At 47.9% G+C, this 13,467-nt stretch overlaps 1 protein-coding gene across 1 annotated transcript in view; it reads right to left on the reverse strand.

Annotated features, from left to right (window-relative positions):
- The window catches only part of Ncaph (non-SMC condensin I complex subunit H), a 29,952-nt gene extending 20,335 nt beyond the window's left edge, over positions 1-9,617 (reverse strand). The window contains 7 exon segments of the mRNA XM_028892734.2: positions 857-981; positions 1,754-1,801; positions 1,804-1,891; positions 2,401-2,493; positions 3,386-3,476; positions 3,861-4,101; positions 9,513-9,617. Of these exon segments, the coding sequence (XP_028748567.1) occupies positions 857-981; positions 1,754-1,801; positions 1,804-1,891; positions 2,401-2,493; positions 3,386-3,476; positions 3,861-4,101; positions 9,513-9,531 (705 nt within the window). The 5' untranslated portion in view covers positions 9,532-9,617.
- Between the last annotated feature and the right edge of the window lie 3,850 nt (positions 9,618-13,467).

A 13,467-nucleotide genomic window follows, 5' to 3' on the forward strand; every position in this document is an offset into this window, starting at 1 on the left:
CTATTGGGATGGAGCTAATCACAAGGTTCTATCCTTCCTCTGTTAGGGGGACTTGTTTAAGGTGGGGTCTTACTCTATCCCCAAGTTGGCATCTTATTCAAAGCCTTCTGCCCCAGGCTCCTGAGTGTCAGGATTACAGGTATATGGAACCACATCTGGCTCACTACTGTTGCTCTGAACAGAAAGAGTTCTAAGACTGGAAGAACCCAACCAGGATGACGAAGTGAGGAACAGGCAGAGTCGGCAGGGCTGGTGGTTAAGCAACGGCTGACAAAGGCTGCAAGGAGGGAGGCCTAAGCTGGGTCAGGGAGGGGCAGCACAGTCATGGGACACCAAAGGCATGTGAGGCTCAAAAGGAGGAGTCAGTGGGATCCTACTAGGAAGAGAATACTGCGGTCTTACTGATGCTTTGGGATATGGCTTCCAAGGAGAAACAGGGCTTGGATCTGATAACACAGATGTGGGTCCCTGGCCTTCCTTGGAGGTTGTGATCTGCTGTCTTCATGACCCTATCTCAACATCCTGGATCCCCAAAGGACATGTTTCACACCTCCACATCCTCTCATCTCTCTTGTCATCCAGGCAGCCTCACAGCTCCATAATCATTCTCCCAGTTCACTTACCCTCCCACCCTAGTGCCCCTCGTGTGACTGACCTCACAGAACACTGGTATTGTCACTCCTAGTCCCTTTCTCAAATGCTAACCAGCCATGTTCTCCCATCTGGAGCCCAGACCTACAGTCATGAGTCTGCAGTTAATGACCTAGCCTTTCTTCAAAGCTCAGTCCAGCCATCAACGCCAACCCTGCCGCGTGCTCTGTCGAATCCGTCAGAGCCCAAAGTGCCGCTTCCTCACCTCACACTTCCGATCTGCTTCGGAGACATTGATGCTGCTTAGGTTCTGCTCGATGGTTTTGCAGGACGGCTTCTTCTTTGGCTTTGCAGCCTTTTTAGTTGTTCCTGGTTCAACAGCACTTCCGTCTAAAGGGTAAGAGCAGCTCTTGAAAACCTTCTAGAGCAGTCACAATTTACACAGGAAATCCCCTCAAGTTAGCAAGCTCACCTAACCTGCTGCTTACAGAGTAACTGGATTACTAGATAACACAGTTCACTTCTAATGAAAATCAATTTCTGGTTGGGTGGTGGTGGTGCATGTCTTTAATCCCAGCACTTGGTAGACAAAGGCAGGCTGAGTTCGAGGCCAGCCTGGTCTACAGAGTGAGTTCCAGGGCAGAGAGAGCTACACAGAGAAACCCTATCTCAGACAACAACAACAACAACAAAAAATCAATTTTCTGAATACACCAAGCAGAAGCTCCCTAGTTAGTGTTTACTAAGTCTTGCTAAATAATTTCTAAAAGCTTTTAGACAGTTCTTTTTGAAGAAAAAGAACTAGTACTGTTGAAAGCAAGCTCTTATAAGGATAATCAAAGGCCTTTAAGAGACAGCGAAACCATCCTGAGAAACCCCAGCACAAAAGGCAGGTATGACAGCTGCCTAGGTTGGACGAGGCTCGGTTCAGTTCCCAGTAAGCCACCCATCCCAAGAGACAAACAGTTGTATAAAATAGTTCACCATCCATCATGAGTTCTCTACAGACTCAAGTAAGCCACATTTCCTGTATTTCCTCATGGAAAACCATTCTGGAAATATCCATGCCTTCAAAAAAAGGCCTGACCGACTTCCTGTGTTTCCATCCTTGCCCAGTACACACTAGAAGCAGCCCCTTAAATCCAGCTCCCAGCCTGCGCACCTGCACCGTGGCTCTCCTCTTCCTCCTGAGACGGTGCGTCCTTGCCCAGCCCCCAAGGACTCTGTAAACATCAGCATGGACAGCATCCACACGAACGGCATAGATCTTGGTGCTGGCATCCAAGGTGCCAGCAGCCACCTAGTCCAAAAGCACAGCTAGATTCATGAAGATGCACAGGACAGCACTTGGACAGGTAAAATCCAGCTAGATTCATAAAATATTTATTAAAAAAAAAAAAAAACCTGAAAGTTGCTCAAAGACTGATTGATGGGAAATAAAAACATGTTTTTTCCTCTGCATTTCGCCCTTTGAGAAAAGGGTGTAAAGGAGCTGGGGCTGGAGAGATGGCTCAGCGGTTAAGAGCACTGACTGCTCTTCCAGAGGACCCTAGGGTTTAATTCTCAGCACTCACATGGCAGCTCACAACTGTCTGTAACTCCAAGATCTGACACCCTCACACAGACACACATTCAGGCAAAACACCAATGCACATAAAATAAAAATAAATAAATTATTTTTTAAAAAGGAGCTGTAGTACTGTCTCATCAGGAAGGCTCGTGTGTGTTTGCAGAATTCAAGTGTGTTACACTAGCATTCAAAATAATTGAGTAGTCAGCTGTAAGGAAAGTACCCATGCTGCTTCTTACTTTAAAGTTGGTTGGTTCTGTGTCCTTCTGCTTAAGAATCTCCGACATGAAATCAATCAAATGTAAACCAAAAGCGTTCTTAGTGGTGATTTTCTAGGGGAAAAAAAAAAAACAGAAAAGTTTATTACTCACAGGCTCAGCTCATATAAGCTCCTGTAAACGACACTGAAGTTTATTAGAAATACCCCCACTGATCTCCATTCCCACAAACACCTGCAATAGAGCCAAATCCAGTGCACTCGCCTCCTCCTCAAAGGCTGAAAATGGAGAATTCATGAGAGCTCACTGTGCATAGGCCTTGCTCTGAGAACTCTGCAGACGCCTGTGAGGCAGGTACTCCCCTACTCTCCCTTTAGAGGAGGAACCTGGAGCAGGGAGGTCAGTGATTTATCACAGTCTCCCAGTTTATAAGTGGGAAAGAGAAGGTTCTAATGCAGGGTGGCTCCAGAACTTATTATTAGTTTCTAAACTCACACCAGTTGTCTGTAAGCCATGTGGCTGTATTAGATGTACTGCAACTAGTAGGCCATTCACAAGCAGCAACATCAAAGCTTCCACCCAGAGGCCGGGCGGTGGTGGAGCACACCTTTAAGCCCATCACTCGGGAGGCAGAGGCAGGTGGATCTCTGTGAGTTCGAAGCCAGCCTGGTCTACAGAGCAAGTTTCAGGACAGGCTCCAAAGCTAAACGGAGAAACCATGTCTAGAACTGCCCCCCACAAAAAAAAGGCTTCCACCAAAAACAGTAAAACCACACTGAGAAAAACCAGTATTAGGTAGCCACACCAGAGAATAAACAAACCATCACATTTTTTTAACCTAAATCAAGAAAATCCTGTCTCCCTCTGATCAGATACAAAATCATAGTTGGGCATGTTGGTACACACCTGAAATGAGGTGAGGCAGAAGAAGGATCACAGGTTTGAGGCCAGCCTGAGCTACAAAGCAAGATCCTGTCTAAATAAATAGAAACCAACAAATACTCACATTTTCAGTAGAAAGCTTGATACAGGTAGAGTAATGTTCTGTAATCTGTGTGTTTGTAAACTTGGATATTGTAGTTGAAGCATCAATATTCCTAAATGAAAAACAAAAATTCTAGCAAGGATCTACACTGCATTTACTTCAAAACACAAACCCAGGAGGCCAGCAAGATGGCTCAGTGGGTAAAGGTGCTCGGTCGTCAAACCTGATGATGACCTGAGACTGATCCCTGGGACACAAAGTAGGACAAAACTAACCCCTGCAAGTTGTCCTGCCTTCCACACACACACGCGTGTACACACATGTACACACACACACACACACACACACACACACACACACACACACACACAGAATAAACATACTAAACAAAACAAAACGAGAAAACTCCTGTGCCCAGAGTCAGTGAAGCACTACGGAGCACCAGGACCCTGCAGCCACGCCACCCCAAACAGAGCCAAGGCAGAAATGCGCTCACCTGTTAGGGGAGGCCAGCAGGTGAGTGGAGTCTGTGCTGAACTGCAGGTCAAAGACCCTGGAGCGTCTCCGCTGCAACCGCTCCTTTTCATCATCATTCTGAGGAAAGTCTTCAAGGACTGGAGTGTTAGGGGTACTGAGAGGGGCCTTCCCAGTGCGGGGCACCGACAGCACCCGTTCCGAAGGTGACAAAACACCGTGCTGGTGTCCACGGGTCTTCGGAGAAGAGTTAGTCATTGTTTCTGGCAGTCACAGAACAAAATACTTGCTCAAGAAACCTTCAACAGAATTATTTCTTGGGCCTGTCATTGGGCCCATTGCACATTCTCTGCTAAGTCCTAGAATCACAATGCTAGACACTCTACAGTTTGGGGTTCTTGGTGGGGTAGGAGTGGGGAGCAAAGAGAAAGGTAACAGGACAAATACCCAGCTACTGTATATTCAAGCACAGCACAGGAAAGGATGAGGAGGCAAGACTGGAGATGGAGTTGAGTGGGAGAGCATTGCCTAGCATGTCTGAGGACAGACAGGCTGCATTCCCAGCACTGCCAAGGACAGAGAGATGAATGAGACAAAGTTGCTGCCTTTGATAAGCTCACAAACCAGCAGAAGGACATCTGTCATCCACAATATCAGGCCAGGGAGATACTGGTGCTGAGCAATGATGAGGTTGGTCTGTAGTCAAACAGGCTGGGCTCTAATCCCAGCTCCTCCGTGTCTCAGCAGGAAGATGGGGGAAAACATTTGAAATACGTAACACACACACACACACACACACACACACACGGCATTCCTAAGAATTGGCCACATATCACATGCGATCACATGCAAACTACAAAAGTCTTGAATGGTGACTACATTAGCCAAGCAGACAAATGCAGCTTCTGATGTGATACCACAGGAAATTCTAATAATTTACTTTAATTTTATGTGCATTTTGCCTGTATGTCTGATTCCCTGGAACTGAAGTTACAGACAGCTGTGAGCTGCCAATGTCAGTGCTGGGAATTGAACCTGGGTCCTCTGGAAGAGCAGCCAGTGCTCTTAACTGCTGAGCCATCTCTCCAGCCCCAACCACAGGAAACTCTTAGAATTGCCTAGGAAATGGTTTTGTCAGAAATATTTAACCTAAATGTTACCTTGTAAGAAATATAAGAGCAGAGGAAAAAGTTAGAGGATATAAATAAACATTTAGCTAAATCTGGAATAGGACAGTTTACAAAACAATTACAGTCACACCTGTAATTCCAGCATCTAGGAGGCTGAGGCAGGAGAGTTGCCAAAGAGTTCAAGCCCAGTTTGGGCTACATAATGAGACATGTCGCAAAAAACGAAATGAATGAAAACATAATATCATTAAAGACAAGAACACTGTGGTAGAAGCGGTAGTTCCCTGAATAAGGCATGCCTAAAACACCCCAACAAGGACTGGTACACCTCAGACTGAAATCCAAGGCTTCTGATTTAAAGTCTAGTAGGGCATCCCATTATACCACAGCCTCCTGGGCTTGTGCCTGAGTACTGGTTATCTAGAGGACACGAAGCTCAGCCGTCCGTGGAGTACTGGTCCAGCTAAGGAGTGTTGAGACACCAACTGTAGTGGTGCCAGGGAGCACAGAAAAGAAGGGCTGGGCTGAATGACACGTGCCCATAACCCTGGGTGCAGTAGGACACTGCAAGCTTGAAGCAGGCCAGTCTGTGTAACAAGTTCCAGGCAGGCAGGGGCTACACAGTGACACCCTGTCTCAAAACAAGTAAAGGTAACAAGCCAATTATCAAAAAAGCCAGGGGAGCTCTTTTGGATGAAAAGAAACAACTGATCATATAAACCAAAAGCAGCACACAGACACTCTCAGCCAATCCCTGCTCAAAAAGATAGCTAAGAGCAACATTTGGGGGAAATTCTGGAGATCTAGAATAAAGTCTAGACCTTAGTCTAAGAAATTGATTTTTTACTATCTTAGGCACCACAGTGACATGATGAAGAAGAGAATCACAGCTCTGAGGACATGCGTGAGAAACAACTTAAATGTGGAGTGATCTGAAGAGGGTAACTTGCTTTAAAAGTAAAGGCAGGAAACCGTTAGCAATTGCTGGACTTGGGGAGTGGGTACCGAGTATTTCTGAAAAGTCAGAAAACAGATGGTGTGTGTGATGGGCATACATGTTTGGGGGAGGGGGATGAAGCAGGGAAGGAATAAGGAAGACAGGAACTATCAGTAAAGTTGCTTTTGGGAGGAATTTTTGATTTTTCAAGAGAGGTTCTCTGTGTAGCCTGGCTGTCCTGGAATTCCCTCTATAGACCAGGCTGGTCTCAAACTCAGAGATCCACCTGCCTCTGTCTCCCAAGTGCAGGGATTAAAGGCATGCACCACTGGCAAGGTCGCTATAAATACTATAGTCAGAGGAGGCTTTACCAAAAAGGTTACAGCAGAATCAAAGGCACGCAGAGTCTGGGAAAACCACATGGAAGCAGGGGACACAAGCCAAAGGTGGGAACATGCTGGCACACATGTGTGCCCAGTGTGACAGAATGCAGTAGGCCAGGCAGCAAGGCCTCTCAAGAACAAACAAAGCCTCAGGCTCTCCAGGGCCATGGAGGAAAGAACACTAGCCAGAGCAATGCAAGACCAACTAGCAGGAGCATCCGAGCCTGACTCATGGCCACTGTAACGACTTTATACACCCTTCCCCCTTAAAAAATATTTAGACAGGGTCTCATGTAGCCCAGGCTGGCCTCAAACTCCCAACAGCTGAGAGGGCGACCTTGAACTTCTAATCTTCCTGCCTCCATCTCGTGCATTCTGACATTACAGGCATATGCTACCATGCCTGGTTTATGTGGCACTGGGGCTCAAACCCAGGGCTGGGGTTGATCAAAACCTCGATGCTAGGCAAGCATTCTACCAACTGAGCCACATCCCCAGCCCTGACTTTGCCTCTTAAATGCGGCGAGAAAGGAGGAAGCAAATGAGCTAAGCTGAGCTTCAGGAGGCAGAGGACCCCTCTGATTGTCACAGTGAGAACACACTGAAGAGGAGACGAGAACCTAGCAGGAAAACCAATCAGAAGAGGACTGTCAATAGCAAGGCAAGAGATGAGGAGACAGGTGCAACGCGGGAGGTAAGAAGTGTCCAGACACTGGAGAGGTCTTCAGAGAAAGTGAGCATATTTCCTGATTGTTGAAATGTGGACTGAGAAGACTCAAGGCTAGCTCCAAGGTTATCATCAACAGCTGACTCAGGTGCCAGGATCTGTGGAAACTACAGGAGAAGCATGGTGTAGGGCAGGAGGCAAGGCCACAGTTTTAGACTGCTCACATTCCCTAGCCATCCTATGCAGCTGGATATCTAATCGTAGAATTCAGGGGCAATTTCAGGCTAGATAAGTTTGGAAATCACCAACGGAGTCTTCATTTAACACACTGGATGAGCTCTCTAAATAAGTCAATGGAGAAGAGCTGATGTCTGAAACGGGTCCCAAAATACTTCAAAAACTACAGGAGACAGCAACCAGCAAATGGGCTGGGGAGGCACAAGCTGGAAGGAAAAACAGAGAAGGATTCTACCAACTAAGTCACTGTTCTCTGTTGTTTTCATTGCATTAATGATGCAAGTGATCTAGACGATCAGCAAGGAGAAGGTGCTGGAGAGCTAAGGGAAGGGAGAAATGGCCCTCTGGAAATAGAATGAATGAAACAGGAAATGTGGTGTAACTGATGGACAGTTTGAAGGCCCCAACACCAACCATTTGGCATCCCTGAGGATTTTTCTCTGGCCACTGTCAAGTGTGCAGAACAGGTTTAAACTAACCAGAGTAAGAGGACACAGGGAAGCGTGTGATTAGAGTGACTGACCGGGAACATAACATAAAGAAGGAACAAGAACACCAGATAGTAACAGGCGGTGAAAAGTGGTAGACTATAGGTTGGAGAATAAGAGCCTGACGTCTAGGAGTAAGAGAAAATGAGCTGGACACAGAGGGGTGATATTAACCACATGGGCGACAGAACAGTACCGTCACTGCTCATGACACATTCATGGTGTGGCTATGGCAGTGACTATGACCTACTGTTTGGAGCAAGACACAAATTTCTGGAAGGACATAAAAGAACCCTAACTCACACTCCTCCCTACCCCTGATTTAAGAAACAGAAAGCACTGCTTCAAACCTGGCTTCATCACTTACCAGCTAACAAAATTTTAGGAAAGCAAATGTTCTGTTTCCGCTTCACCATCACCCTAGATGGAAGAACATATACCTGGCTTTGGGTATAGCCAGGTGGTAAGGACTTGCATAGCACTCACCCTCGGCTGGTTGGTTGGCATGTGCAGAGAGGTAGAGAGAGGGAGGAAGAAGGGAGAAAAGGAGCCAGGAAGGGAGAGAGCAGCTGGGCAGACGTTGCTGTTCTAGAACAGGTGATACAATGTAATCACTACTACAATATACACAATAACCTTTATAGGAACATATTAAAAATAAAAGGAGGCTGGGAATACAGATTCAAACTGCTCTGCTCTGGTTTGAATTCCTACTGCTCCATGAAAACAGTGTTGCTGTGATTAAGGACAACTTGCATATGGTCAACCAGTGTGGGCACTTCCAGGCTTCCTTTCTCCTGAGACTCAGCAGCACTTAGAATAACTAATGTCCTCCTCTCATCCGGTCTCTCTGTGCTGGTCCCGGATGTGTACTGTCCAAAAGGTCTGTCTATAGGCTGCCTCTCAGCCTATGGACCTCTGTCAAACTCATCCAGTAGATAAAGACCCCTTCACCTGAGCACCTGTCCAGGAAGTCACAGGCAACATGTCCAAATGTAACTATATCCCAAACCTCTTATCAAGGTCTGCCAGGTCCTGCCTACTGTCCATTCTCACTTAGTTACGATGTTCTAGTTAGTCCCTAGCCCAGTCCAGGCTCTTCACTTCTGAATCTTCACTTCTGTACACGCTGTTCTGCCTGTAACGTTCTTTCCAATGCCTGCTTTAAAAATCTCCAGTCCAGAACGGAGAGGAGTCACGGCACTAGGCCTTATCTGTCAAATATTTCCTGGACTGTCCCAAATTGAACACAAGCTCCAAGAGGAAAGGGGTATGTATCTGTTTTGTTCTTCCCTCCCCCTGCCTCCCCGCCCACTCTCCTTCAGAGTGAGTCTCACTTATCCCAGGCTAGCCTCGAACTCGCTATAGCTGAGGGTAACCTTGAACTTCTGATCCTCCAGTCTCCACCTCCAGTGCCCAGGCTTCTTCTGTTGTGTATCTCCGCAGCTGATCCAAGGTCTGTCCCAAAGGGAGCGCTTACGACTTTTGAATCAGTTCCAAAATAAAGGCGCGTACGCTCAACACAGAGCGGCCACCACTTCGCTTTCACAGCTCCCCGAATAACGTCCAGCCCGGAGGAAACACCACCTCACCCCCGTTAGAACGGGAGCGCGGGCAGCGCAGGAGCCCGGCCGCCACTTGCAGCTGCGCCCTGATTGGCCCAGCGCCCCGCTTCCCCCCACGTCCCTCCTCTCCCTCCCCCGCCTCGGCCCCTGACCCCCGGCCCCGGGGCCCCGGCCGAACCCCGAGCACGCTCGTCCCTTCCGGACTTGCCCGCGCGAGCGCCCTCGGCCCTGCCCCTGCCCGCCGCGCCCCGACCCTCCCGAGCTCACCTGGGCGCGGAGTCCTCATCTTAGCTCGCCGCGGCTCCCGAGTTAGTTTTAAATCGCGAGCGCCAAACGTGGAAGCGCGGTAACCGCCGCGTGACGTCGCGCGGGGGCGTGGTCCGGGGCGCGCCTGCGCAGACCGCACGGGCGGTTGATGAAAGGGTGGCCACTGGAAGCTGCCGGGCATCCCGCGGTGGAAGTCTACTGCGGGGGCTTGAGGACCGCGCCGAAGAAGTTTGAAAACACCCCGGCCGCCGCCGAGCGCCAGGAGTAGGACGTGTGGATCCCGGCGGGCAAAAGCTCTGCTTTGCTAGAATTTGGGTTTTAATGAGAAGGCAGCCGGGTGGTGGTGGCGCACGACTTTAGAGAGAGAGAGAGAGAGAGAGAGAGAGAGAGAAAGAGAGAGAGAGAGAGAAAGAAGGCGCAGTTTTCTGAGGAAGTGAGGTTCTTTGCCCTTAAAGAGACTTGTTCAGAGTGGGTAGCAAAACGCTATCCTTATTGGAAGTTCCAGGCAGGCAAAAGGAATGTAGAGCAGTATATTCATGTGTACGTGCCCCCCAGAACATTGTGTATATATGTGAATACACCACACTCACACACACCAGAGCATTGTATTTACCTGTGTATACACCCCCTACAACATTGTGTATGTATATGTATAACTTCCAAGAATATTGTGTATGCCTTTATGTATACACACACACACATTCCAGAACATTGTATATGCATGTGTGTATATATACACACCAGATCATTGTGTGTACGTATCTATATACACACCAGAGCATTGCATATGCACATGTACACACAGATTGTTGTGTAGGCTTGTGTATATACACCAGAGCATTGTGTATCCATATGTCTACACACACACACACACACACACACACACACACACACACATACACACACGCTAAAATGAAGGATATTTTTGTCCACATTCTTACAAAAAGCTTTTTGGAAACCATCTACCTACCACCCTTTTTATAAAAAAAAGGAGGGCCAGGGTGTAGCTTTTTAACATCCTTGACATCATTTGCCTGCCTACTAAATGTCATTAGCGGCCCTCCTTTTGGTAACCAAGCTCTGCCCTTTACTGAAAGATACTTATAAAAAAAAGATTTAGGGGGCTAGAGAGATGGCTCAGTGGTTAAGAGCACTGACTGCTCTTCCAGAGTACCTGGGTTCGATTCCCAGCACCCACATGGCAGCTCACAACTGTCTGTAACTCCAGTTTCAGGGGACCTGACACCCATAGCAAAACACCAATGCACATTAAATTTAAAAAAATTAATTAATTAAAAAAAAAGATTTATATGTATGAGTGTTTTGCCTGTTGTTATGTTCACTGTTGTGCCCAAAGTCTGGATCCCCAAGAGACTGAATCGGGTGCAAACACAAGGCGTCTATAATACAGGTTAACTCAGTTAACTCAGGCCTCTCTGTCCAGCTGACACAGCAGCAGATCAGGAGAAACCCTGAGCAGCTCAGGGCAAGGGTTTTTATAGTGGCTAGACGGAGACTTCCAAACTGCCTAGTTACAGACCTAGGATTGGCTCCAGTCCCGATATCTGGGCTGAGCTGATTGGCTCTCTTGGATCTAGGGAATTGCAACATTTGTAGCTTTAGCATCTGGAGTTGTCTGCTCCTGATTGGCCCTCCCAGGTGGCTCCTGATAGGTCCTTCCCTATAGAGTGAGGTGTTCATGGCTTCTGATCCACCATTCCCTATGGGGTGGGGTGTTAGCTAGGGGAAAAGGTCAGAGGCAGTCGCTGCCTCTGATTGGGCCTTCCCTGTGGGGTGAAGAGTTCATGGCTCTCTCTCTCTCTCTCTCTCTCTCTCTCTAAAGGTCAGAGCAGTCAGGAGGTCAGGAGTGGTGGGGGGCTTCCTGCTCAGGCCTCCTTGCCATGCCTGCAGTTCTGCAGAGGCCTGGGTCTCTCGTTCCCCCCTCTAGAAGTAACTCTAAAGGACCCAATCATGGATGTTGGTTTTATGTGGCGGCGCAATGTTATTCATTAAGCAGCACTGTTAACATTTGAGAAAAGCCACAAGGCACAACAAAACCCACTATCAGAGTTTATTAGGGAAGGAAGGACAGAAGAGAATGTGCTTAGGCCTATGGAGGACATGGGGGGGATGGGGGAGGAGTCTGTGACCTGTTTTTTATGGATTCCTCTGAACATGCGCATATGGGCTTACTGAGCTATGCCACGCATGTGCATAGATTGCATGATCACGCTGCACGTAAATTACATGATCATGCGGCACACGGATTACGTAGGATGTAAAGCCCTGGAAATGACTAATTGTTTTGCCAGCACATGCATGGTCATGTAGCTGGGGGAGTGGCCAGGGATTCCAACATTGGATTCTCTCTGAAGGTCTCTGATGGAATATTCTGAGACTGTAGTACCATTAACTGCACTGCGCTGATCTTTTCCCTAATGAAAGTAAGCAGCCTATTAAGGATACAGGGCCCAAAAGTAAAAGTATTAAGATCAGCAGAGGCTGATCTTAAGATTAGCAATGTGAAGACTAAGGTAGTCAACCACGGAGAGGCATTAAACAGAGATTCGAACCAGATTGCTCATGATCCCTTTTTCGTTTGGCCAGTCCCTCCCTAACTTTGGCGGTGACTCCTTTGCTATTCCTGAATAATCAACATAGAATCAACATTCCTCCCCTAAGGCTGCACAAAGCCTACCTTGCTATAAAAATACAAGATCTAATCCCCATTTGTTCTGCAGTAGTACTTCGGCCAGGAAGTTCTAGTTTGGCTGGAGTAGGAAATGGGGGGGGGGAATGGGGGAGGTGTCCAGGGATGTAACAACCTGATAGGGAGACTGAGTTGGCATGGGACCACCTGGTGCTTTGCCAGGGAGCTGTGCAGGCATGGGAGTGGTATACCCAGGTGACAATACCATCAACCTTGATGGCAGTGGGGGTGGTCAGGATCATGATGTAGGGTCCCTTCCAGTGAGGTTCTAAGGTCTTGTGTTGGTGTCTTCTGACATAAACCCAGTCCCTGGGCTGGAATTGATGTGGAGTAGGTGGTGGAGCCGTCTCCTACACCGTTACAACCTCGGCCAGGTGTCCTTGAACACCAAGGCTGCTGCGCTTAAGGGGGCAAGCAAGTCAACATCATTGAACTCGGTGGGCAAGTCAGACCGCAAGTTGGGGAGGACTGGAGAGGGTCGTCCAAATACGATCTCAAATGGTGTAAGCCTGATGGTGTAAGGGGAATTTGGTACCTGAACAAGGCGAAGGGGAGGAGGGCCACCCAATCTCTTTTAGTGTCCGATTCATGCGCTCTACCTGACCGGAACTCTGGGGTCTAGAAGCACAATGCAATTTCCAATCTGCCCCAAGTGCTTTTGCTCTACCCTGAGTTACCTGCACTGCAAAGGCGGGTCCGTTGTTGGAGCCAATTAGAATGGGTGTACCATACCTGGAAATGATGTCCTCAAGTAGGTTTTTGACCATCTGGGCAGTTTCATGTTTGATGGGGAAAGCCTCTCCCCAGCTTGAAAATGTATCTATAAAAACAAATAGATATTTGTAGCTGTATTTTCCCGGTTTCACCTTAGTGAAATCAGTCTCCGAATGAGAGCCAGGATTAGTTTTCTGAATCCTGTTAGGCATCATCTTTCTGGCCTTTCGGGTTTCCAGGCCTGAGGCTATGGGTGAGGGTCAAATCTTCTGTGGTATATCCCAGTTTGTCCATCAGCTCGTGGGAACCCAACTCTGGCAGCTTTAGAGTTAGTATTGGGGCAGCTTGTTCCGCCGCAGCCACCTTAGTGGTCTTGTCTCCCCTCTGATTTCCCCAAGTAACTGGGGAGTTCCCTTTTTGATGTCCTGGACAATGAATGATTGTCAGCTTAGCCAGGAGCCATAGGGCTTTCTGCAAGTCTAGGATTTAAATTATTTTTGATAGTCTTTCTCTCAGCTGTCAGAAGTCCCC

The sequence above is a fragment of the Peromyscus leucopus genome, chromosome 4 (genome assembly GCF_004664715.2).
Source record: "Peromyscus leucopus breed LL Stock chromosome 4, UCI_PerLeu_2.1, whole genome shotgun sequence".
Lineage (NCBI taxonomy): Eukaryota > Metazoa > Chordata > Mammalia > Rodentia > Cricetidae > Peromyscus > Peromyscus leucopus.